The sequence below is a fragment of the Mastigoproctus giganteus genome, chromosome 12 (genome assembly GCF_048544385.1).
Source record: "Mastigoproctus giganteus isolate SK-2022 chromosome 12, ASM4854438v1, whole genome shotgun sequence".
Lineage (NCBI taxonomy): Eukaryota > Metazoa > Arthropoda > Arachnida > Uropygi > Thelyphonidae > Mastigoproctus > Mastigoproctus giganteus.
Genome location: NC_143586.1, coordinates 111,918,131 through 111,946,106, shown reverse-complemented (window position 1 = coordinate 111,946,106; position 27,976 = coordinate 111,918,131). Strand labels below are relative to the sequence as shown.

The 27,976-nt window shown below is 37.9% G+C and overlaps 1 protein-coding gene across 1 annotated transcript in view; it reads right to left on the bottom strand.

Annotated features, from left to right (window-relative positions):
* The window catches only part of LOC150077343 (patatin-like phospholipase domain-containing protein 2), a 97,390-nt gene that overhangs the window by 50,289 nt on the left and 19,125 nt on the right, over nt 1–27,976 (bottom strand). The window contains exons 2-4 of the mRNA XM_090385862.1: nt 25,146–25,378; nt 13,539–13,604; nt 1,129–1,278 (exon numbers count right to left, since the gene is read on the bottom strand). Coding sequence (XP_090241988.1) covers nt 1,129–1,278; nt 13,539–13,604; nt 25,146–25,378 — 449 coding nt within the window. The remainder of the gene's footprint in view (nt 1–1,128; nt 1,279–13,538; nt 13,605–25,145; nt 25,379–27,976) is intronic.

Sequence of the window (27,976 nt, the reverse complement as noted above, 5' to 3'; positions counted from 1 at the left end):
GAAAAGGGAAGAAGAAGCCAAAACTGGCTGCCAGAAGTACTCCATCAAATCGTTAAATACGTAGCGGGCTTACGCCCGCTACGTATTTAACGATTTTAAGAAACACCGAAGCATCCACACACAGTTAAAACGTACATTCGTGGATAATGATTTCTGTTCAGTGTGTGATCTGCTTTGGTTAAAGAACGATGTGAAGATTGTAGCAGCTCGAGATCACGCTCTTCTTAAACAGCATTTCCAAATGAGGATGTAAGTCAAATGTCGGCCTGTAACAGCTGTTGTGGCTCTCTCAAGAACAAAGTGATTCCTGCTCTATCGAAGTCAAATGGTTTTAAATATCACCCGATGCAACAGCACTTGCCGAAACCAGATTTGGTAACAGAATGTCTCATATCTCCGAGCCCCCATTCATGCCGATTCGTCCCCTGTGGCATTCATACACACGGTCAATACGAGATCCTCGGTCAAGTGATAAATGCTCGCCTGAAGAAGTTTCACTTAACTTCCGCTCTTGCTGGAGAGGCCTTCATCCTGCAGTGGATTGAAAATGGCTGATGATGATGATGCCTCCTCGGCACACACACACAGTTTTTATTTTTTTATTTTTTTTCAAAATGGCGCACTGAAGACAATGGTGTATGATATATTACTCCAGGAGCAATGTAGGTATTCAACAAGAAAAAATTGTTGAATACCTACATTGCTTCTGGAGAAACGCTCACCTAAAGTTTACCAACTGTTGTAATAGAAGATTTCCGCAATATAAAAATAAAATAAATTATTCCTATTTTTTTAAACACATAATAGATCCTTTAACCCAATACTTGTGAAATTAAATTCCATAGAATTAAACCACGATTTTTCATTTATATTGTGTAAGGCATTAGCTTATTTTTCTAGTAATGCTGGTTTATAATTTTTCTTAGCTTAAAAAGGCTTTGAAAGAGAATAGTTTAATCCTTGTGACTATAAGAAAATTTTTAGAAATCTTTGCATGAAACCTGCTAATGCAAGCTGTTAAATGGCGATTCGCTTGGTTTTGCAAGGCAAAACATCTCTTTAAAATTAACTAATTTCAAAGTGACCCACATGACTTTGAAAAATAATGCGGACCAAGGTGTTACGTACCGAAATACTCGTGTTAGCCAGACTAATCTGCAGTATACTCAAGCTGTCATCTTCAGGACAGATGTCGCTTTCACCGGTAAAAGGTGCTACTGTAATTGTGTTGTCATCCAAAACAGGTTGGTTATCACTGAAGCCTCCATCCATGTATGGCTGAAGAAAGAAAAAGAGACAAAAATTATCGGCAAAGGTATTGCAGAGAACCAAAGAAAGGATGAGTTGATACTTTGAGTCATAGATAATACACAACAAATAAGATTGTTAAAATTCTCCATCGTGACATTTCTCGAATTAATATAGAAATAAAACTCAAGTCAACTGTTGTACAATCATTATGTACAACAATTTTTCCACAGAAAGAGAATTACCTCATAGTTATGAATTTAAGCAGTTTTAATTTTTTTATCCTTTATTACAATTTTTTAAAAAATACGAATAATGCTGACCATTCTTTACCTATGTGTATAACATAATTTGGTATATAAAGGAATTCAGTGGCGGGAAAATGAGTTGGTCTTTGGCTGAAGCTTTGGTGGTGTCTGGAGGCTGTGTAGTAGTTGTGTACCGGGGAGCACGCCAAAAAGGATTTTGGATCAGTGAAAATTAGCTGAGTATGAGCAGAGTTAGGCTAAAAGGGTTTTGGTGATTTTCGACTAGCCGTAGTTAAGTACACGTGTAAGGTTATGAAAACCAGATGGTCCACTAGCACCTGAGTCCGGTCTGATAGTACTAAAAGGGAGGAGAAAGAATAAGAAAGGGATCCCCCGAATTGCAAGCCCCAGAATGGTAAAATCGTCCTTTGATAACGGAACTGGCCCAACCTGGCGATGGGAAAAAGTATTGTAAGTACACTTTATTCATACTATGTCTAGTTTTGTCCTGAGAAGAGGAATTAAATTTAAATATATACAGGAACTAAATCTAAATATACAGGAACTAAAGGAAAATTCTGTGTTCCTGCTAAAAAAAGACTCAATTAATAAGGATAATAAAAAGGGGATTTTATCTGATTTCTAGAATAAAAATGTTTAATGAAGTAGCAAGGACCCCTTGCTGAGAATTGGATTTATTGTAAAAGTGTAGCAATTGTGTTTACAAAAAAAAAAAGAGAGAGAGAGGTTTATATGTCATAAATAACTTGCTTGTGAAGTTAAAAGAACACGGTTAAGTTAATCTTATTATCTGTAACAATATGGTATAGCCTCATGCTTGAAAATTTTATATTAAACATGTTGAAATTATATTTGTGTCTATGTCAGATGTTTCACTTCACTCTAGTTTAACTTAAGATCCCTGGACACCTATACGCAGTCAGTGGCCCAAGGTAACATAAAGTTAACCTAAATAAATAACAGTAGGTGAACAAAATATATATAAAATAAATAATATATATATATATATATATATAATATAGCAAAAACAAAGCAACGCCTACAGTATATAAACAATTCGCTTAACGAAGCATGTGGATTGTTTATTAATACATACACAAAAACAAAAATATGATGAAATTTTACATAATGGCTTTCGCTTTAATTACTTTAATGAAATTAATCTGAACAGCTTCCGCTCCTATGACACAGTCGCTCGTGACATTCCCTCCTCCCCACCAAGAGCTAATCTCGTGTGGTATGTGCGGCATTTCAGAATCATCACCTGTAAAATAGATGCGGATCAAGTCTATTTGCCGACAATCCCATTCCTGACGGTACGATTTCCCGAAAACTACGATTTGCCAGACATGTTTCACTTGCCGACAGTTCACTTAACAGACAGGTACGTTTTGCTTTTCCGACAGTACATTTGCATTTCCCCGATTTTAAGTTTTACATTTCATTGACATTTATTAATAATGATGGTACCTATCCATCTGGTATCTGATGTCCATTTGTCAGTTACGATTTTGATGAGATTTTGCTAATATTTGATGGCATTTGTTGTCTATCCCTCACGCTTTCCCATTGTACATTACTATGGGAAAGCTTGTTGGTCCCATTTCCATCCTCTGACGAATGGGTGCCTTGGAATAAATAAATGCAAGAATACTGCATATGGGTAGCAATAATCCAGATAAACAAACCAAACCATGTGGTATTACACTCAGGGCAATAGAAAATGAAAAGACTTGGGAGATGCGGTCAGATGTGAAGTTCTCTGAGCAATGCAGACAGGCTGCCAGGACTGCTCATGGAATTTGTCTATGATATATAGGAACTCTGCTATCAGGGACAAGGAAGTGATTATCCCTTTGTACAAGACAATAGTTATGCCACGTTTTGAGTACAGGTCTGGAAGCATCGTTTTAGGAAGAATGTAGAGCTGCTGGAACGGGTGTAGAGAAGGGCAACCAGATTGGCAAAGGGAACAAAAGGGTACTCATACCAGGAAAGGCTTCGTTTTTGCAAATTGTAGCATCTGGAGATGAGACGCCTGAAAGATCTAATCGAGGTTTTTAAGGCTTTGAATGGATTGAACAAGCTCAGTGCTGATGGCATTCTTCCTCTTGCTCAGACCACACACATGAGGGGGGGGTGGGGCATAAATTGAAATTGTGGAAGGACGGTTGTAGGATAGATGTGAGGAGGTTTACCTTCAGCCAGTGGGTGATTGACTGTTGGAACGAACTTCCTGGTGTTGCGAAAGTGGACAGTTAGAATAAGCTCAATGAAGAACTTATCGTTTGTCTATCTCCTCCAAATCATTGGAGGAGATAGACAAACGATGTGGATTTTTTTTTTTTTTTTTGGCTAATGCTTTATAAGCTTACTTCCTTTCGTCATATGCTACTAATAATAATAATCTCCACCAAATGCAAAAGGTTGATTTCGAAAGGTAAGTGCAATTTCGATTTTCCGATAAAATCTTAATTTTTATTTTTTTCCCCCTAATTTTACTAAATATTACATTTTACTGTCGGATGTACGGGTGTTATCGTTTCTATATTTCTAATGTGGTATTGCCAACTACAGAAATGTATATACCGAGGCAATTTCAAAGGGTGAATCAACCAGCATCTGGAAGAATTGCACTTTTTTTCTTTTTTTGCCGTAAGCAGAGAAAGCGATCTTAGAACACACAGTTGAGAGTCATAACATACATTGACGCCTCATTGCTAATCTAGGAATTCTTAAACATGGGACCATTTGGGATCCAACGGCTAAAATACGAGATGAACAACGGTACAAAACATTATACACCACAATATCCATGCACTTTTAAACCTCTGGCCTCTACAGCGTTCTGTAACACACCACAATGTATACTACGCGGAGATGAGGGAAACCCCTGGTGTCGTTAGACCCTAAACACACTATACGCTATGTCCTCCTATATTTCCATATAAAAAATCCCATCATGCACAGCATTATTTTAGCAAGTTAACAATCCATAATCTATCGTAAGGGGGTTTGCCATAATTACAAATACCTGAAAGTGTTATTTCCATCAAACAGCGTCATTTACAAAAATAAACAGTCTGTCATTGGGGAAAATAATGGAACACTTTAAAACCACTCACAAGTGGAAATGGGAAAGCGTGGTGGATTAGATACCAGAAAATACTATCCAATATTTGGAATGATATTAATAAATTTAACGTTTATTAGAGCGTTATTGGGTTGGGCAGCACAATCTTGATCCCAAACGGGATATTGAAATCGTCGACTATTCACGTGATTACCGCCAGCGCTCATGGCTTGAAGCACTGCGCATAGCCACCGATAATAATACTATGAATCGCACGAGGGCAGTACACGTACACCCTATTATAGAATGTACTGTATTGCAGTGCGATAAGCGCTGGCGACCATCACGTGTACGTAATTCTGCTCTACGGACACCAGACTCGTGATCCATGATCATGCCCAGCTGACTTGAGCTATTGTAACCATTAATATATGCTGAAGTAAACCATTCACAGACTAGCTGATGAAGAGGCACTTCGCTTTGAGGGCTACTATGTATTTTAATGTTTTTATTATATTATATTTTAACACTTTTATCTTATTGTATTTTAACGCTTTTATCTTATTTTATTTCTGTTTTGTCTTATGAATATATCATTTTTATTTTTTGTTTTAATAAATTTATTTTAACCAGTTAGTCGGTCGTCGCAAGAAACTTGGATGATATAATGCAGCCCGACGCGCAAGGTCTGTTTTCTAAAATTTAATGTTTATTTTTAGTTTTAATTAATTATTTATTTTATTAATATAACTGATAATTATTACTTAGTTTTAATGAGCTTGAAATTTGACATAATGGTAGAAAGACACCCAAGTTAACCAATAGAAATAAGCAAACGGGAATAAAACGAACAATGCAGAAAATAATTATGTTTGGGCTAATTAGAAAATAGAAAATGTTGGGATAAATAGGAAATAAATTTATTTACCACGTATGGAAATTGCGTATCTATTTAGGCATTATCTTTTTCGCCATATCCCAGTTATTTCTTGAAAGATATTCGAGAAAAATTACTCATTATCCATTCTTCGATACAATAAAGGTGGTCTTTAATTTTATTGTCGGATTCAAAATGCGAGATTTTTTTTTAATTATCACAATAATGATTTTTATCAGTCGGATTTTTACTTCGTAATGTTTTTATTCAAGATAGCCGGTCGTTTTCGGAAAATGTTCTATTCTGATTGTTGTTAACTTCTACTTATTAATTTATTTTACGAAATAGAACACTGCTTAATTTCTGCTCTATAGCAGGGTTTCTCAAACTGTGTCGCGAATCCCCCCCCCCCACAGGAGGTCAAACGCATCTTAGACGGGGTCGCAGCTGGATACAGTTGAATATGTAACTCATAAAAATTCATATTCGTTCATAGTAAAAATGAGGGTATGTTATTTAACACTTGCCTCCTTTATCCAAATCACCAGACGCAAGCCCACTTTCCCGCTCATGCTATTTATGCTATTAAGTTTCTTTTTTTTTTTTTTTTTTTATCATAGTGTTGGTGGGTGAAGGTGTGGTAAAATCATCTAAGGTTAATGAAGTTTTATTTCATGTCAGTTCATTAGTTAACCGTATTTATATTTCATACTACAGGATTCCAAATTTGATATTTTTTTGTTCATTCCCAATAAAATATTAGCTATCAAAGTTATTATTATTATTAAATCCGTTTATTAGCTCCAAGGCTTGCCTCGAATGCAGCCTATGAGGACTATATATATATATATATATATATATATATATATATATATATATATATATATATATATATATATATATATATATATAGTTGTATCTACAAGTACATCATAACGTTTACAGCCCTCGTAAGAAGCACAGTTGGTAGAATCGCCTTCATCCCCACACCGGGTCGAAAAGACTTGTGTTCGAATGACGGGAGTAATTTTACGGGCCTTTTTCACAACGTGTCTGAGTTAATCGGTCTCAGGCGAGGGTAGCATGGTTTTTTCTCCCGGAAACTAGGATTTTTCGGCCAACAAACAGAAAATAGACCGCAGAACTCATGCAATTTACAGACAATATACAACGAGCAACCTGGCCTTAGTCGCCGGTGCTCCTAAAACCCAACAACCAATCATAACGTTTACAAATATACATAGTTATATATAATATACTTTTGCGCACAGTATAAAGTAACAGGAAATACAAGTACAGTATACTGAAATATACTGAACAGCTACAAATATACTGTACATCGTTACATTTTAGTAGAGAGCAACTGACAGAAACGGGTCTGAAATCTTTGTGATCCTTAGGCTTGTACCCGCAGGATGCAGGTAGAAGTGCAAGGTGCAAGTGTGTTTGTTAGTTGTCTGACGCCACCGGGGTTCCCCCCATCTCCGCGTTGTGCACTCTGTTCGTGTAGCACAGAACTCTGTGTAGGCCAGAGATTCAAAAGAGTGTGGGGAGTGGAAGGATGGTGTTGTGTATGGTTGTTCTTCTGATCATTTAGCCGTTGGGCCCCTGTTGGGATCCATCGTTACCGCAATTTGCCCCGGGGAGACAGGTCAGGTGCCCAGTAGATTTTATTTTGTACTCTGGCAGGCTCTGCCACCTAGTTTCCGAAGATTTCAGTGACAATGGCTTATGTGGAAAAAAAAAAAAAAAAAGGGGGAGGGGATTAACCGTAGGATATAAAAGGCCGAGAGAGGTTTATGTAAGCGCGATTTAAATTTGAAAGTTATTAATTGATAAATTGTGTGGAGCGTACACTGGCGAATTAGACAAAGTATGGGGACAATAGAGAAGGCGATCCCAGCAAGTCAGTGAGCCAGACCCATGCCTCACCAGGCGGAAGAAGGGGGCAGCAGAACCCCTGCTCTATAGCAAAGGAGAGAAGGGATTAGTGCCCTTATCTCGATTCCTTTTAGCTTTCGATCCTTACTAGGCTTCAATTTATGGCAGATATCAACTCACTGTAACTACAGAGCGATCGTTTTGAACTTTTGAAACTATTGACATATTTGTCTCCATAAAATTAATAGTGAAAATAGCAGAGGCTTACCTCCAAGTCCAACATTGCGCGGTAGGGGTAATGCAGAGGCTGATGGTCGGTTTAGAAAAAAAATCAATATTCTATGGTTGTTAAAAATCACACGGGGGAGACTAGATGTCGCTATATAGCTCTAACAACTTCCTCTTGAGTCGGTATTCAAAGAAATGATGAGCTATTTGCTATTTCATTCTACCACTTTGAGGTTACGGTTTTTGTACAATAGATCGATCTCTCCTCAAGCTCCGATCATGGCCGGATGTAGGAGAGGTTCATGAGAATTTTCCATATTAGTATATAGTTATGGCCATATTAACTGTATATACCAGTATTCTAAATTTATATTTAGTTAAAAATGAAACCATGTTTCGTCAGAGAAGGAAGTGAAATATAACGTCTAAGCGTCTTTGAAAATATGTTGACATCTTTTCACGCTTTAGGAGATTCTGATTCTTTTGAACCATTTCACTATCTTCCAGATGGCTCATTTTATTTTGTTGGTGTTTAAAATATTCAAATGGTATGAAAAAATTGTTTTGCCTTGTTTTAAACGCAAATGAAAACAGCAGGCAATATGCATTATGAGCACACATTCTTGCGCATAAAAATGCAATTCTTTTTGTATGCTACAGTGCAATACGGATAAAAAGTAAAAAAATTAAGTATAAAAAGTAAAAAAAAAAACAGACTATGGTTAACCACAAATTAATCTAGTTAGTACACCGAACCGAACCTAATGGTAACCCTCTAGGAGGCTTCCGGATCAGCTAATGTATAATCTTGCTACCTCTACTCTTCTAGATAGTGACTGGAGGGAGTCCGAGTATTGTGTATGCGGGAGGCTTGTTGTTAATGTTTGTTATTTGGTTTTTAGGAGCATTAGCAACTAAGGCCATATTGCTCCGGGGATATGCGGTGGTCATTCCCCGACCTTTCCGCATCCTCCGTATTTGGTGGACACGGGCTCGAACCCCGGTCTAATCAAGAAGCGTGTGCTACGCACTGCTGCTCCTTCCCACCTGGCTACGGAGGCGCCCATTATCTCATGGTTATTCCCAACCTCGTATTATTTGGCATTACAAGAATGCAAAATGGGATGACCTGCGAGATTTCATTTCTGCTTTTCCTTGGTCGGATTATTGTTTCAAAACTTCTGATGTCAACGTTTGCTCAGATCGTGTCAGTGAAATTATTCTTGTAGGAATGGAATCCTTTATTGCACACTCCACTTTAAAATCTCGGCCTTTATCTAAACCTTAGTTTTCCAATAAATGTGCTACGGCTGTTCCAGAGATTGTCCAATTACGTTGCATATCGTAATTGGCTTGTTTCCAATTCTTCAGTTTCATTTTCTGCCTACACCACAGCTCGCAACAATTGTAAAGCAGTTATTAATCAGTCCGAACTAGATTTTGAACAGACTAAGAGTAGAACACTTGCTTCTTGCCCTTAATGGTAGCCGAGCATTTTGGTCTCTTGCCAAAGCTATTGGCCACAACTTTTGCCCATCTCTGCTCCCACCTCTGTCAAAATCGGATGGTTCCGTTGTCACTTCAGCCAAGGATAAAGCTGACCTACTAGCATCTCATTTTTCTTCCAACTCATGTATTAATGATCTTGTAAATTATGTCCCTTAGCGTGTGTTGGCTCAGAAAAAGTAAGGATGCCATCAGCATTTATTCAATCCATTTAATGCCTTAAACACTTTGATTGCATCTCCTTCAAGTGCCTAGTTTCCAGATTTTCACCACACGCTCCATTCACTGCCTCCTGTGGTCTTCCGTCAAAAGAATGTCAGAAGGAATTTGACAAATCTTGATGCAAAGAAAGCTCCAGGTCCAGAAGGTATTTTTCCACTTGTTCTCCAAACCTGTGGTCCTGAACTTACTCCTGTTCTTTGCTGCCTTTTTTCACTTTCTTATTCCAAAGTTGTTTTTCCTTCTGCTTGGAAATTTGCTCATATCCAGCCAGTTCCTAAAAAGTGTGACAAATCCCTCCCATCCAATTATCGTCCAGTTAGTTCAATTGGACTAATTACAGTGCAATTAGTTCTACGCTTTGTAAAGTAATGGAGAAATCAATTAATCCCAACTCTTAAACTACTTAGAATCAACGATCGCCAGTATGGATTGCGTCAGTGTCGATCCACTGGTGATATTCCGGGTTATGTTACTCATTTATGGACAAATTCAATGGGAAAGTTTACTGAAACACAAACAGTTGCTTTTGATATCTCAAAGGCTTTCGATCTTGTTTGGCATAAAGGTCTTCTAAACAAGCATCCATCTTATTGTTTGCCAACTATTGTTTTTAATTGTTTGCCCAGTTCTCTCACTCTCTCTGACCGTTCACTGAGGGTTATGTTAGATGGTTCTGTCTTCTAACCTCTCCACTAATACTGGTGTTCCCCAAGGTTCAGTTCTTTCCCACACTCTTTTCCTCTTGTATATTAATGACCTTCTTCCATTGACTGGAAATCCTATCTATATTTTGCCTATGATAGCACATTGCATTTCACTTTCCATTTTGAGAAACCTTGTCCTGCTCAATCAGCTTCAGCTTCTCAAATATCCGATACCAATTCCTTAAATGCTGATCTCCAGGTAATTCTCTAGTGGGGCAAAGACAACTTAGTTGATTTCAATCCTTCTTAAACTCAGTCTTGTCTTACATCTCGCAAAAAGGATTCTTCTACTCCTATGCTTATTTTTGGTGACCCTCCGATTTCTAGGCAAAATGATATATCTCTTTTGGGAATTACCCTGACTTCTAATCTCTCTTTGCACAAGCACATTACAAATATTGCTTCCTCTGCATCTAAAAAACTTGGTTTTCTCTTTCGTTCTAGGCGTTACTTTTCTTACAAACAGCTGTTCACTCTGTACAAATCGCAAATCTGCCCTACCATGAAATATTGTTCCCACATCTGGGGAGGTGCCCCCAAAACCTCTCTCAGGCTTCTTGATTCCATTCAGAAGAGAGCATTTAGGTTAATTAATGACCCCTCTCTAACAGAGTCTCTCACTCTCTGTCTCATAGACTTACTGTTTCTGCTGCATGCCTTTTCTACAGATATTTCCATGGGCACTGTTCTTCTGAATCGGCTTCTATAATTCCAGCTTACTCTTTCAAAACAGCCCGAACACGTGCCGCCACCAGCCAACGTCCATATACTGTCCAACTTCAAACTCACAGAACCAACTTTTCATCTTCCTCATTTATTCATTCAACTGCCGTTTTCTGGAACAACCTTCCTCCATATGTCTTTCATGAAAATTACAGTCTGCAGGAGTTCAAGTCCAATGTCAACAAATATCTTCTTTCATGTTCTCAACCTCCAACCCAAGCACGGTACTAAGTACTATAGGTTCTAATACCTCTCGTGTTTGAAGTTTTCATAGAAAAAAATCCAAATTCACAAAATTAATCATACCCGAAGTTAGCATTAGTACCAGCAGTGGTAAATGATGCAACAAAGCAAGTGTATGCAACATCAGCCTTAAAAAACAAAAAAAAAAAAAAAACACATCAAGTCCCATCCCTTCTTCCTTGAATTTTTAAAACTCCTCACTTTCGCAAGAGATGGAAGTTTGTTCCAACAATCAACCATCTCCTGGCTGAAACTAAACTTCCGCACATCTATCCTGTAACTGTCCTTCCTCGATTTAAAGTAATGCTTCCTCATACGTGTTTTCCGAGAAAGGAAAGTTATTATTACAAGTTGCAATAGCTCTTTTTAAAACGATCACTGTATAATTTTATTATATGTTACATCACAGAATGGTGTCCAAATTTTAAGTCGCTCTGCAAATATACAAAACATTGCAATAAAATCCCGGGCTGGTGCAATAAAAAGAACACGAAGTGGAGGAGCCCAAAATAGTTTTAATTTCATCCAAAGCAATCACTAATTGATTGAATCCACTTATGACAGTGTTTTAAAAGTTTCTGAAAAGAGTCAGCAAAGGTGCGTCCAAAAACATGATATCCAGTTGGCGGGTTACGTTTGTTTTTCTTTTTTCCTCGGCATCGTGAAATCTATTTTTTTTTTTTTTTTTTTTTTTCTTTGATGGTAGTTTCCACCTTGGGAAGAGGAAGAAGTCTGATTGTGCTAGATCCGAAGAGTAAGGTGGACGGCTAATCTGCTTGTGCATTACACTGTATATTACAATGTTTCGTCTGAAATATCTTCACTACAAGTGCGGAATTGGGGCGGAGGCATTTTCGTGCAGCAAGAACCAGGGTGCCTTTCTCTTGAAATTGCGGCCTCATCAGGGAAATACGCTTCAATAGTCTTTGAAGTACCTGTACGTAGAACGCAGAGGTGATTCCTTATGAATCACGCCGTTCGTCGAAAAATATAATGCTATTGAAAACTGCAGGGTTCTTTGAAAATCGTTTCTCGGCTGTATGACTTCAACGGGTTTTTGAAGTTTCGGCCTTGTCTTTCAATTATTTTATTTATTTATTTTATTTATTTATTTTTTTTTTTTTGCGTGCTCCCAGGCCTGGGCAGCCTGGGAGTTTGATTGTTCGCATCCACTGATATTGCACTACCTCCAGTGGGTGCGGGATTATGTGCGTTTTAGCATGTAAGAGGAGAAAAAAACCCAGGCCCGGCAACTCGTGCCTGGGGACGGCGGACACCAGGCAGCAGCTGCCCCGATTTTGGCTGCTCCTTTGCAGAGGTCCTACATTCAATACAGATCCACTAGGTGGAGATGGGCTATGCCTACGGGTCACCCTTGATACCAGGACACATATGTGTTTTGTGCTGTATTTCTCTACTGTAGTTTGGGCAATATATATATATATATATATATATGTGTGTGCTAGGATAATTATATATGAGAATGTGCATAAAATTGTATATAAATTATTGAATATGTTTCCTGAGATTGTACATAATATTTGAGTGTGTAAAAAAAAAAAAAAAAAAAAAATGACTGTCGAAAAACACGATCAACATCGTCTTGATTCTGGACTTCTGTAAACGAAACATTTTGGACCTTGGTGATGATTTTGAATTCCACTGCATGCTCTGACTATTTATCTTTGGGTCGTACTGAAACATCCAACGCTCATCTCCAGTGACAATACAATCTAGGAAATTAGGATTTTCTTGACAAGTCTGGATGAAGTCTTCGCATGATGACACTCTTCGTTGCTTCTGCTCATCCGTTGAGCAGAAGCAACGAAGAAGAACAAAATTTGCACAAACCTTCCTTTTCTCTAAACTTTCATGCAGAATTTAACTAATCGTATCCTTTTTCATATATCCAACTCATCAGCCATCATTCTGAGATTAAAACAACGATCTTGCCACAATTTCCAGAATTTTTAAACATTGTGTTCATTTCGAGAGGTTTACAGATGTCCACTTCTTTGGTAACATTCTCGAACATCCTTGCATCCGTCTTCGAACCACTTATACGTATAAACAGAGTAGCATGACTTAACGTTTCACCACCAAAAACTGTTTTTAGATTTCATACATTTCTATTGCAGATTTTTCTCGTTTAAAGCAAAAATTGATATTCGTTTGTTGCTCCATTGCAAAATCGTGAACTTAACGTGGCATTACTAACGAAACTGCTTGTTATTTGCGAGCTGTCGATCTATTGGATAATATCTGTACCGCCATCTGTTGGAGGAAGTTTGAATTACGATATACCACTTGCATTATTTTCAAACTCATCGAACATGGTCGCAACAGGTCTAGTCCGGGAACTTCATTGCCACACCTCGTATGCGCTAACAGATTTGTAAATAAAACCTCAGTGAAATAAAAAAATAATAATAAATAAATAAATAATGATACTAAAAGTAAGAGAACAGAAGATACAAAGTTTTTTTTTTTTCCTAAGGTACTTTTTAAGGAATTGTTTTTAGAGGATATTGTGCAGTATACGAAGAAAGTAAAGATACACTTACCACTCCGTGAAACTTTGGAGGGAATAGCCCGCAGTAGAAAGGAATGAAACAGCTGCAAGTCAAAGCCTGAGGGTAAAAAGTAAAGAAAACATTTATAAAGAAAGAAAAATACATATACAGTATATATATTTTTTCTTTATATTATATATATATATTCATAAGAGAAGTATGAAAATAGACGCCTTATATTTATAATATAACGTTGTTTTTGCCCTTAATAACTTCTTTAAACAGGGAAATTAGAATTTATCCAAACGCAAACGAGAAATTGTTCTAAAATATTGGCTCAAAGTCTATGGATTATTGTTCAAAGATGATTCATTCATTCATTGACAGAAGAGTAATGCATTCTAGGATTAATCACAAGCTTTACTGGGATGCAAACTACTGCAACCCAATAAGGCATGGGTTATGAATTCTACAAGCTTATAAATTCGAGATAGTTGAAAACTACCTCTATAAATCGTTGCTTTTTAGATTACTTTTCACACACACACACACACACACACACAGGGTACAACTTTGGATCACAAAACCAATGACCTGCTACTCCGTATAAATTTAAAATTAATAAGCTTCTGGCTGCGGAAGTTATATAAAAACCTACTTTCCTTTATTTCAGTCAGCTATGTTCAAAATGATATATTAGAGCGCTACTTGTATATAAATGTTTTATAAGCAAATCTGGATCATCCTGTTTACGCTTATAGCGGACAACAAGACAGTACAACGCCCAACAGAATTCTCAGAAACGTAGTCATAACAGTAAATTATGAGATTATCACGGAGAAAGTAAGATGAGATATCCTAGCTAACAACAATCAAGAAGTGTTATGAAAACGGCAACAGCTGATAAATGACAAGAAGGGGTGAGATGTTTCTAGGCAAAATTATGTTATACAGACTTAAGACTAGCATCGGAACTGCAAGTAATCACCAGAAAGGACACTTGATTACAATATTATTGTATGGTTAGACTACAATATTATTTTTTTTCCATCTTAATGGGAAAAAAATAGATTTTCCTTTAAGGGGAAAGTCATGTTTTGCTAAACTGATAGTTATTTTGACAATTACTCAAGAGCTGGAAGTAGGAATTAATTTCGACAATGTTTATTTTAATTTTAGCAAAACATTTGACTCAGTCCCTCATGAGAGGTTACTTATAAGGTTGAAACATGTTCAAATCAAAGGTAAGATTCTGAGATTGATCACAGGGTGGGTGGGTGGCTGGCTGGCTGCAAGTTCTGATTAATATTACTCTTCAGACTGGCGCAACATGAGATCCCCTGACGATTGGTTCTAGCACCACTGTTATTTTAGATTTTCCGAAATGCCATCGACGAAGGGATGGAGGGCGTAATGCCAAAGTTTGTAGATGATATGATGGGGGGGGTTAATGATCGGCTCAAGGCAAGGTCCCTTCAAGACCATATGAATAGGTAGGTTTCAAGCATGGTCAGAAAACTGGCAACTATATTGGCGGGTTGAATTAAAAACGGCAGAGGAAGAAAGGGATTTGGAGTTACAGCATGGTCGGAGCAGTGTAACAGGTGGCAAGGAAGACCCATGGTGTCTTATCACAGGACACGGATCATTAAATCAGCGACTCTTCAGGTTCAAGTTGGCTACCACAGATTTATGTCTTTGCGGTGAGACAGAGAGTTGGGATCATGTACTGTATTCATCTACTAACTACGAGAATCAGAGAAGAACTCTCACAAATTATTCTGTTCTACAGCCTGGCCACGAATCTTTGCTTATCCAGAATTCTGAGATTTTTCGGGCGTTTCAAACTTTTGCCAGAGAAGTTTTTGAGAAAAGACGGCAGCTATTATCTACAGTTTTATCTTCTGGATCATCTCGGATCGGGATCACTACCTCATAATTGTTCTCATGGTCTTGAAATGGGACCTCAATTAGGACCTAATTTTATACTGATTGTAACCTCGTTTGTCTTAATTTTGTATATAATGTATAACTGAACAAAAAAAAAAAAAAAAAAAAAAGTGTTTTTCCCCCCTCTGGAGTGGGCCCCCAGAAGGATTTGGCCCACCTTTTGACTACATCAGGTGGGTCAGCGTCTCGAATTGGGACAGTACGAGCACTATTGGAACTGGTCCACCTTCCCGTGGGACGAGTACCCAGAATCATCTGTCCATGTGACTGATAATAATAATAAAATTCTTTATTCGTAGAAACGTAGGACATGATTCCCGCTACAGGCAACCAGAGGAATCTTACAATTAACTGGACACATTACATTCAATACATAAAAAAACTACGTGGGTACACAGCAAATACATACAGTGCAATATACACAGCTAATATTGCAATAAATAGATTTTATAGTTATTATAATAGATTGATTATACAGAGCTTATATTGCATTACAGTATATAGGTTTTATACTTATTATATACAAGCTGCAACACATTGAGACAGTCTGCAAACTTTCACTGGGAGTTATTCCGCTGACAATTGCAGTTGCGAGCTTTGGTGTAGGTAGAAAACGAAACGGAAGAGTTGGAAAACAAGCAAATTATGATATACAACATTCTTCTCTCGAACAGCCTTAGCACATTTATTGGAAAACCAAGGTTTAGATAAAGGACGAGATTTTAAAGTGGAGTGTGGAATAAAGGATTCCATTCCTGCAAGAATAATTTCACTGACACGATCTGAACAAACGTTGACATCAGAAGTTTTGAAACAGAAATCCGATCAAGGAAAAGAAGAAAATAAATTTCGCAGGTCATCCCATTTTTCATTCTTATAATGTCAAACAACACGAGGTTGGGAATGGCCATGAGATAAAGGCTCCATTGGAGAAGAGACAATCACCAAATTGTGACCTGAGGTGCCTAAACGACCATTCCCTTCGACAGTTTACTTAGAATGGTTCTTTGTGAGAAAAAGATCAAGTGTGTTGGCTGTATGGTTAGGATTGTCCGGTATTCTGGTAGGTAAATGAACAATCTGTGCGACGTCATTAGTAATTGCAAAAGCCTCGTCATTTCGACCTGCTGGGTCGGTGTGACTAGAAAATGGAAGCCAGCTGGTGTTGTAAACATTAAAATCACCTAGGAAAATTACCTTACTGTTAGGAAACTTGGATTGGAGAAAGTCAAGTTGCAAAGAGTTCCAAGTGATTGGTGGAGTTGAGAAAACCGTAGAGACAACAGATGAATTTGAAATAATGAGGTAGATAGATTTTAAGCCAGAGAAGATTGAAGAGAGGAGATTCCAAATTGGCAAGTCTCTGACAGGGAATATCGGATGGACATATGAGGACATATACTTTGAGGCGAAAAGAATCATACAGTGAATAATTTGGGCAACTGAAATGAGCAGTAGTTGAATCAACCGATAACTGAGAAAAACTACATGGTTTGGCAGACTGTAAGTGGAAAGGGACATCATCAAGATTAGAACTGAGACGACATATATTTGTGAAATGACTAGGAAGTGTTTGGGAGGTTTTAGTCTTTTCGCAGATAGGTTTTTGCTCTATTAGTTTGAAAATTTGTGGTGTATTTAATAGTAAGAAAAAGTGGGGGGGGGGGGGTCATGCTGTATGAAATAATGAAATTTTTGGATATGGCGTACATGTGGTAAGAATATACCCAGATCCTTGATATAATGTGGCCTCGACAATGCCCCCGCATACTCAGTACTTGGACTCCCTCCAGTCACTATTTGGTATAGTACAGGTAGCAATATTATACACTAGCTCAGTGGTTTCAACCTTTTTTTAATAACGGCACCCCTAAGTAATTTATTTTATTTTGCGGCACCCCTACTCAATTTTCTGCCGGTTAGATCCGATTCTCTCTCGCTCTCTCTCTCTGTATATATATATTCAGAGAGAGAGAGAGAATCGAATATATATATATATATATATATATATATATATATATTATTAAAAATATATATATGTTATATGATACTTATTAGAATAATATAATTATAAAAATTACATTATTAATTCAAATTATATGTATACAGTATATAATAATTTTATTCTTTATATAGAGGTACTAAGTAAACATCAATTATAGGTCACCAGAAAATTAAAAGATACCGTACACCGTTTTATAATTAAATAAACATATCAGTTAAAAAATAATAAGTTTAAGTAACTTAAACCCAAGTTACGTGGTACTTCTGCAATATTGTTGCGGCACCATGGGATGCCGCAACAACATTCCAGGATTTCCGCGGCACCCCGGTTGAAAACCACTGCGTGACTAGCTGATCCGGAAGCCTCCTAGGGAGTTACCAATAGGTTCGATCCGGTGTACTAACTAGCGGCCGATCTGCGAACACCGTTTTAGAGCTGTACCCTCGAAATGTAAGGAATATTGGATCTCACGACGATGTTCATCATAACCTCAAAAGTCATCAGTCATACTGCATGATGGAAGAGATGGGGAAGGGTTGATCGGATCTTAGATCTGGAGACTAAACATGGGTTCCACCACTTCGAGCAAAGTGGTGGTATTGCACAGATTGATGAGAATTGTCTGCCACCTAGTATTGCCTGGTAACACAGAGGGGCGGCATTCCTCCGTGTGATGTGGGCGCCACACTTCGACCCTTGCTTACGTTGGTTGACACCTGGGTAGTCACCCACAGTGTGCATGCGCATGGGGATTATACTTAGGATTACTAACAGTCCCACCATCATGAAGGTGCAAGCAGAGGATTTTGACTGTCACAGACCATCCAGACTTTGCCGAAATTGGGTACACTTGACTTGAGTGTCACCCGAATATCAGTTCCATCAGTGTTTTAGACTCCCAGGTAGCAAGTATTGCTTGTCTGGCATATCTGAGAGAATGTCTGCAACAGCCTCAATGACCCAATGAAATAATGAAATATAATGTATAACTTTGGCATTGGGATGCTTCTTTGAGTTCGGCCAGCCTATTTTCCTCCCTGCCCTTTATGGTCCTCTGAGAAATATTAAAAAACTGCAGGATTTTGTTCTGCTGTAGTGAGGTCCCACCTTTATAAATAAGCTTTGAAGTATAAAGATGGACACGTACTGCAGCAATAGAACAAAACATGTACAGGTAAACAGATTTTTTAGAAAAATCTGTTTATCTGTACATGTTAAAAAAACCAGATATTTTTCCTTATTTACAAAAATAAACTAATTAATAAAGCGTTATAGCCCGACGACATTCGGCTGAGTTTATACAATAAATGCAGTTTGACACATTATGAAAACGATTGGACATTAATGGATGCAAACAACGTTTCAAGGCATTAATAAAAACATTTAAAGAATCAAGACTCCATTCCCTTGCTAGAAATCGTAAGATGATCAGTAGTTCTCAAAAAACGATCTTTTGTTAATGTTAGCCGTGTATTTTTCAATAAGTGTGCTTTCCTTATTCATTACACATTGCACGCGCGGTCACGAACATTTCAACGTATAGAGATCCCACCTTCTCGCTTAAGTAGTACTGTAGTTCAGAATTTGTACACAGTAAACGTAACGATAACGACATTACATCACTGCATCTAAGTAGCGATCCCTGATACTTCCTGCAGCAAATTCCCTGGATAATTATTGTTTGCTTCGCTTTCAAAAGAATTTCGATTCCTTGGGAATAATAATAATAGAAATATTGTTCTCTAAGTTTTGCTGTCTACCTCAGAGGAAAGTCGTAGTGGATAACGAACTACTTCTAGGATACCGACAATAAAACAAGGTAAATGTCAAACACCTTCTTGTGCTAATTCTTGATAAACTCAGGAAACTAATTAATTGTGAAATAATTCGGAAAGATGCTTTATTACAGAAAGTACGCCGTTTGGTTAGATTAAATTAGAAGCCTTGGATTTCTTCATTAGGTTTCTTTAAAGACAAACCAAGCCCATGATGCTCCTATCATGTATCTGTTCTAAAGTTTGGCTTACTTTTTTTTTGCGGGGAGCATAAGGGTTTTATGGTTGAAAACTCATATGTGACACAGAAGCCTATGGCAGATATACGCTAGTCTGTAATCGTCACAAAGGAGGTTAGGCAAGCGAAGGCTGATTACAAGAAATCCTTGGTAAAGGATGCAAAGAAAAACAACAAAGACTTCTTTACTTATGTAAACTCTAGAAGGAAGGGGACGATTCAGATTGGTCCACTTGATGTATATTGTTCGACTGTTGATGATCCTGCTCAGATAGCTGACAAACTGAATGAGTATTTTGCATCTACATTCACACACGAGGAATTCTGTAAGATATGGGCGGACAGTAGTTTACTAAACTCCAATAGGGAGCTAAAATATTTTGTAATAATGGAGAGCAAAGTGGAGGAGAATTTGTTAGAGTTAAATGTAAAAAAGGCACCTGGGGTGGATGGAATCTATCCAATTATATTGAATGGGGCAGCAAGGGAAGTAAGCAAACCCTTAGCCATAATTATGAGAGCATCCTTGGATTCGGGGGAAGTCCCCACTTACTAGAGATGTGCAAATGTATCTCAAATTCAAAGGTGGATCAAAGGGGACACGAGTAATTACAGATCTGTTAGTTTAACTTGTGTTCAGGGGAAAATAAGGGAATCACTGGTTAAAGAAGCATTGCAGGATCACCTAGACAAGACTTCAGTAACAGTTCAGACACAACATGGGTTTGTTAAGGGGTCTTGTCTGACCAATTTGATTGGATACTACGAGGTGGTCACAAAGGAACTGGATGCAAAAAATAATTTTGATATCATATATTTGGATTTCAGGAAATCTTTTGATACTGTGGAACATAGAAGACTGATGTACAAATTGGAGCAGTATGGCATTAAGGGCAAGTTACTACAATGGGATAAGAGGATGGTTGAGTGGGAGGAGACAGAGAATAAAACTCCATGACCTGCTCTGGCAAGTCATGGAGTTTTATAAATGATTTATAGGAATTTTGCTAGCAGACACAAGGAGGTGATTATCCCTTTGTATAAGGTAATGGTCAGGCCACACCTTGAGTACTGTGTACAGGTCTTGGAGGCCTCATTTCATGAAGAATGTAAAGTTGCTAGAACGAGTACAGAGAAGGGCAACAAACTTGGTGAGAGGAACAAAGGGGTGCTCTCACCAAGAGAGGCTTAAATTCTGCAAGTTGTAGCGTCTGGAGACTAGGCACCTGCGAGGTGGTCTGATTGAGGTGTATAAGGTTTTGAATGGTGTGAGTAGGCTCATTGCTGATGGAATACTTCCGCTTGCTCAGATTAAGAACATGAGGGGGCATAGATTCAAATTGAGGAAAGACAGTTGTAGAATAGATTTGCTTTTGGCCAGCAGGTACTTGATTGGTGGAACAGACTTCCATCTGATGTTGTGGAAGTTGATAGCTTGAATAAATTTAAGGCCGAACTGGACAAACATTTGGGGTGACCGGATGAGTGAAATGGGAAGTTGGTTTTTTTTTTTTTTTTTCTGACTGTATGTCTGTATAAGCTTGCTTTCTTGTATCATAAACCTCAACTAATGTTAATGTTAATGCTGATCTCAGAATAGTTAATTCAATACCGAGTGAAAAAAAAATCGAAGATTTTCAGTTATATGAAATTCAAATATTAGACCATTCGAATATAATAAATACAGAAAGAGAATTTTGAATATAATATAATATAATATAATAAATACAGAAAGAGATTCAAAATGTGTAAAAATATTTATTCATTAGCTAACAAGGAATATTTGATTCTTTTCACATTATAAGGGATGAATCCTTATCCGATGCTGTAAGCATTCTGGTTGCGGACTTTTAAAACATTCTACAAATAAGGTGAGTAGTCAGAAACGGGACGAGATTTATCTACGCCAGAGACAGGTATTCAAAAGTACGCCACCCCTCCTCCTCCTCCGCTCCGACTATCTATATCATGAATACACACCATTAAATTTCTTAATACTTTCCAACCTTGCGCAGAGAAGATGCCTCTGCGCGACACCTCATCCCAGCACTGAGAGCAATTAATCTACAGACTGGCTTCGAAGTAACGTACATCGCAGGGGCGTATTCAGGGGGGAACAGAGAGGACATATACCCCTTAACCATGTGCATAAGTGTTCCTAGGTCTACCTAAACAAAAAAAAAAAAAAAAAAACACTCAAAACCTGGTAGTCATGCCAGCCCCCTTTACGATGATACTTGGACACGATAGTGAGTATATCGCAAAGAGGAGGAGTCATTTTAGTAGATGTCAAACCAAAAGGACAAATAAACTCAACAGTCTACATCGCCAGCTTAAAGAAGTTGAAAATTAATTTATCCGCACAAAAAAGCATCACGGTACATACAATATCTCATTTATTTCTCTTAACGTTCACCACTTCTACTATTTCACGAAGTGTAACACGACGATTGCCTGCAGGTTTCGTTCACCTTTGTAATTATTTCTCCGTTAACTGCATGATATAGTTTTACAACTCCAAGCATGTCTGCAGTGAACCGACAATCGTCCTCGGATTATTTGCGAAACTTGTAAACCTTGCTGGCCTCGGACAACAGAACACTCGGATGAACTCCCTGCGGCAAACACCTGGATTCTTACGCGATCAGGAAACTGTTTGAAGCTGAGCTGTACAGATTTGAAAGGGGGTAGGAATCAGTTATACGCGCTTCACGCGTTTGTACAGCAAGTTTTGTCAAACATTCACTTTCATATACAGTATATTGTTTCCCCCAATGTTGCACACCTATATGCGCATTTGTAGACGTGTGTCCCGCACGTATTAAGTGGATCAAATAAATTCCTCCGATTCGATGCCGAGGTTCCATAAGTCCGCTTCCATAGGAGAACCTAATCATTTAACAAAATACAGAAATGCGAAAAAGGGAAAAGTTGTTGCGAATGAATCATGAGTTCCTAATCCGAAATGTTAGAAATTGTTTGGCTACAAGGAGTCATAGCGCTACCCTCGTGGCGTATCAACTGTGAAAGATTCCAGTGACGCTATCATCTGACAGCGACGGAGAAGTAGAAAGTTGTTGAACCTCATAAATCAGGAATCTTCGGGGACATAGCACGTTCTGAATAAAAGTCTGGATTTTGAATGTTATGCTAAATATTCACGGGTAATCCGTCATTTTTATTAGATAATACAATAGCTTTGATCCCAATAATATCCACAGAACGACAGTCATCAGTATTAAGACAAACCCGTACTGACCAATGGGTAATGTGCTTGCCTGAGAAATTCAAAATGGGTAATGTGCTTGCCTGGAAGTTCGAAAAATTGTTTAAAAGTCTATGTTATTGTTTTGTTTTTGAGCCAAAGCATACAATGGAGACGAAAGCGCATTGTGTCTGTAAATCGCGAATATAATTCAGTTGTCGATCTGCCGAATGAAATACTTATTCCAGTTTCTTGAGGGGTAAAGCTGTGCAACCCTCGCCCGACATTTAATTCTGTGAATAAAATACATAAAATTACTCCCATCCTGATAGGATTCGAACCTAGTCCATCACAGCAACCGCAACCACTGTCCTATCCACGGCAGGTAAATAACCCGTAAATTTTTGTTCTGATTACTTTAGCGGCGCATAAAGCCGTGAAGAATTCTTGGAAATTTATAATCAATAAAAAGCTTAACTAAAAGATAGGCTTACTTATTTACGAGATAAAAGTAACATAAAATAAAATACAAAATACAAATAATAACAATAATAAAAAATACAAATAAAATACGTGATTGATGCGACGTAAAATAAAATACAAAATATTATGATGCATAAAAACTTAAATTATACACAATGCAGATAAAAGCATTCATTCGTTTATGCATCATTTGCCAGAATATTTATTTTATAACATTGTTTAGTTAATATACGTTTCGTTAATATACTTAAGCGCTTTTAACAGGCTGTGGATTGTAAATACAATGCTAAAAATACACTTCGCCGAGAAAGTATAGTATTTTTTCGGTGTGGTTGTGAGAACATTTCTTTCATTCAGTTTCCAAAACACAACCAATTGATATTTTACCTTGAATCATCATATATTAATACTATAATTCAACCATAAAAGTTGAATTTTTTTATAAATAAAATTGATTTATAGTTTTTATATTACATTTTAATACACACATACAATATACACTGTTTTACGAAAATTTACGGGGACACAAACATGCTTTTACTCAAAGAAATCAGTGGTTAACTTTGGCCCATCTTTAATCACAATGATTACTTTAATGCGATTTTATACTAATTTCTGGAAGAACGCAGTGTTTCTCTCGTCCTCTACATCATTCACTAAAAGACGGGCAATGACAGAGGGCTGTCATTGCCCTGTCCCAGAGAAACTCATTTGGGATTGGATTACTGCGTTGTGTTTTGATTACTGCAGTTATCCGATGTTATTTTCTTCTAGCTATGAATTCACATTCTTCGTTTTGTGGCATGGGGCGTTGTCATGATGGAAGGTGTCCAGAACATCGCTGTAGGTCGCGGTGCTCATGGTTCTATGCAGTGCGAACGGTGGCCCTAGTCCAAACTATTAGAAACGTCCCAGACCATAGTATCGCTTCCTCCCATCTTTTCGGTTGAAACAACACACTTGGATAGTAAGTGTTTCCCAGGCGTCCTCAGCATCCATCAGACTGAGGAGCCATGTAACTCTTCATTCCATAGGACCCAGTTTTGTTGAACTCGTCCAGGTTAGGTGTGAACAACATAAATACACACTTTTTACATTTGTTTTATTGTCATAGGTTTGTGGGGTGCAGCTGTTCCGTGAAATTACATGACGTGCAAATCTTTACGTCTCGTGGAAACACCTGTAGCCGGTCGCAGATCTAATTTCAGAATCTTTTACCTCTGATGACGAGATCGGTTAAAGAAGTCTTTAGATGTGTCAGCTCTTGTCAGTTAGTATTTTACTCAGGGCTCGGAGTGGACGTGAGCCCACTGGAGAGCATCGGTAATGTTCTGTTTATACTCCGGCACGACCACCAAGTCAGAGGACGCAATCATACAAAAACAAAATCATGAACAAAATCATGTGTTTCGCAGTAGCGGGGGTTCGAATCATGATCAGCTCCCACCCATGCTAAGATGGGTGGGAGCTGATTGTATTAACGAACCTTTCATTTTGCACCCTGATTCTACTCCAACCTTGTGACCATTGGATTCCTAACTCTTCAACATATTGTCAATTCTTGATTTGGAAATATTTAATTCCTGAATATACATACATTTTCCCCACAAGATATCCGATTATCATTTCCGCTCTGAAACTCTTTTAGCTCTTTTCTTGCGCTCATTATTTGGTGTACATGTTTGAAATAAATTTTGGGACCACACTTTCGTAATTCCTATTTGCACGCAGTTTCCTGCAGTCAAAAGCATGTCCCGTGACATTTGGTAAAACAGAGTATATAAACGGAAAAGAATGTATATTTTAAATATGTTTGTACATACACACATATTTTAAATTTGTATTATGTTTGTACACACATTTTAATCATGAATGAGTTTTAATGTCTACGCGCGCATGTTTGTGTGTTTGTGTGAGCACATAGGCTTTAGAGCTCATTCATGTTTAAAATGGCTATTTGTTATGGCAAACGTTGACGTGGAAATTCATGTAATTCAGTCACCTGAAGAAGGTCCTCCCTACTATCGAAATGGTTGAGCAACACATTTACTCCGTCAGTTACCCTGGTAACAGAAATATGCAGTTTACCGTTACATCGAAGATGAGCATCATCGGGCAGTATATTGTCCATACCTTCTCGGATTAACGGCATAATATCAAAACCAGGATGAAGAGGTCCCAGTGTTCTTGCTTGTGCTCTCAGCGAGATACGTAAAAGGGAAGCGCTGCTTATCCCTAGAAATAAAAGATAAAATCAGTAACTTATATTGAAATATAAAATATTTCCACTTTTATGTAGCATGCAGACATTTCGCAGCTCTTTGTTTTCAGTTAGTTGTTTATAAATAAATAAATAAATCTTTATTTGTCCTACCAATTTTAAAATATAGGTGTACATTGGTAAGAGACAAATTCCCTTCACGGCAGAAAATGCCAGGGGATTACCATAAAATGTGAATAAAAGAATGTTTAAAATATACAAGAAAGGTTAAATATACAGGAACAGATGAAATATAAACTGCATTACTCATCGCTGCATTTCTGTTTGGAGTCCTGGCAAATATAATACAATTTCATCTTAACATCACACCCACTGAATCAACTTGCTCGAGATATACATTATTCAATTGCGTACAGACAGTTCTTGACAGAAATTCCCACAACTACTAGGCAACAGTAAACCACACTGCGGTTTGTTTCCTATATTTCGAATCTTCTATGAGCCTTAGTAGGTCAATTCCGATATGTGTTAGGAACTGAATTGATTCTAACGCACTGGCGGGTATAAATCTGTCGGCCATCTTCAGTCTGTTGGTCTTCATTCTCAAGGATTTTGTACCTCTTAATGCAGATGGCGGGATGTGCCACTCATAAAACTGCCAGAAGCATGGTGATGATATCGTGCCAGTCATCATTTTGATTGTAGTTATTAATCGTTTCCAGGCAATGATGTCTGGTAAACGCTGAAGTTTAAGCTGTTCAGAGAGCTGCGTGGTTCTTAACTGTTGAGGGAGATGGTGCTTATGGTTTGCCCACTTCAGCAGCCAGAATTCACTCGCATATATCTCCTAATGTGGGGAGGGCTGACGCCCACAATTCTGCGCCATACAAAATGGCCGAATACACCGTGGTTCTTAAATATCGTGCGGTTGTTGTAGTCTGTTTCACGTGCAAGAGGTGCTGTTTTGTTGCCCAACGTAAGTAGTTCATTTTCTTTACAATCAGGTCAATATGAGACTTGAAAGTAAGTTTAGTATCAAAAGTTACTCCCAGGTCTCTATGCGTCTCAACAACTGGGATAGGTTTGCCATTAAGTTTCGGGTGTTCGAGCGTAGGCGATATTTTGAGCGAGTACACCATGATTACAGTCTTCTGTGGATTTAGGGCCAAGCCAAATTTGTCTAAGTATACGAATAAGTTCAGAAGCTTATAATTAATCTGGTCACTCAATGCCCTATTGGTCATGGACGGTTGGAATGGTGTTAGGATCTTAATATCGTCTGCATAAGTGCATACATAATCCCTACCTTTGCAGAACGGGATCATAATGGCGGTAAAGAGGAGTCCAGATAAGACTCCACCCTGTGGAACTCCTGCATGGAGTTGGCGTTGGGGGATCTGACTATCTGTGTGGTAAAAAATGACCGACAAGTAATTAGGGCCTGTAGGAACTTCAGCAAATTTCCTTTTATTTGGAAGGCATGTTGGGAGCAGATGAAGTAAGGCATGTACATCCAGACCATCGAAGGCTGCTTTTATATCGGCATAAATTATAGCAATTTCCTTTCTGGCTTGAAAAGCATTTAGTATTGCGGCTTGAACTGTGAGGAGGTTAGTAATAGTAGATCTTGCAGTTATTGAATAATGAATTTGTTGAGGCTGCCCAGCCAGTATCTGATTCGACAACTTTGGCAATAGAGCTTTCTCCAGTACTTTTAACAGGGTAGATGCAGTAGATATTGGCCTATAGTGCTCCACACGGTTAAGCTTTGTAATTTTCGCCATCGGAATTACAGCTTACTTATTTCAGTTCTCGGGGAAAACTCGGCAAGCAAGTATAGAGCTATAAATTGCTTGGAGTGGTTCAATTAGGTAAGGGCTGAGACACTTTACCATGAAGTGAGGGACTCCATCAACTCCAGCTGTGTTAGTTGGCATGAGGGAGTTAATACGCTGTTTCTTAGTGTTTTAGAGGTAGTTAATACGCTGTTTCTGTTAGTGTTTCTTTAGTGATAAGAACAGACTCCATCTCACTGTCAACTAATTGATCCCACTCAAACTACCTGACTTGAGACTCATGATATATGATAACTGCTGATTTATTATAATTGCCGTCAAAAAATAGTGGTTTTTTTTTTTTTTTTTATGTACTACCCCATCAAATTACCAGAAGAATAAGACTTCCCGATATGTAAGAAACCCTCAAGAAATTTAAACGAAATAACTCGTGGTTACTTAGTAATATGACGATGGATTAGTTAGTATGGAAAGAATTTAGTTCTAATTAGAGTTGTCTGCAATAGTGAGGGAAAATCAACGATGGCGGTTCAAGGTCATCCATTCGCTCCTTCTTTTCACTCCATATATCTTTCCACCCACATAATTCGTTGTTCTTAAACCAACGGTTCGCTGATGAACAGGGCCGGAGGAGGGTATTGTAAACGTGAGTGCAACGCGGGGAGAGAAGCTATCGAATGACCTTGAATTAACAATTTCTTTTCTCGTGACTACAGCGTCGGTGGTGTCATTAGCAATTCATGTTTTACTGTACGAAAAACAAGAGACAATTAATTAATTAGCAGCATAATTGTTAGTAATCCCGCAAAGAGAGAG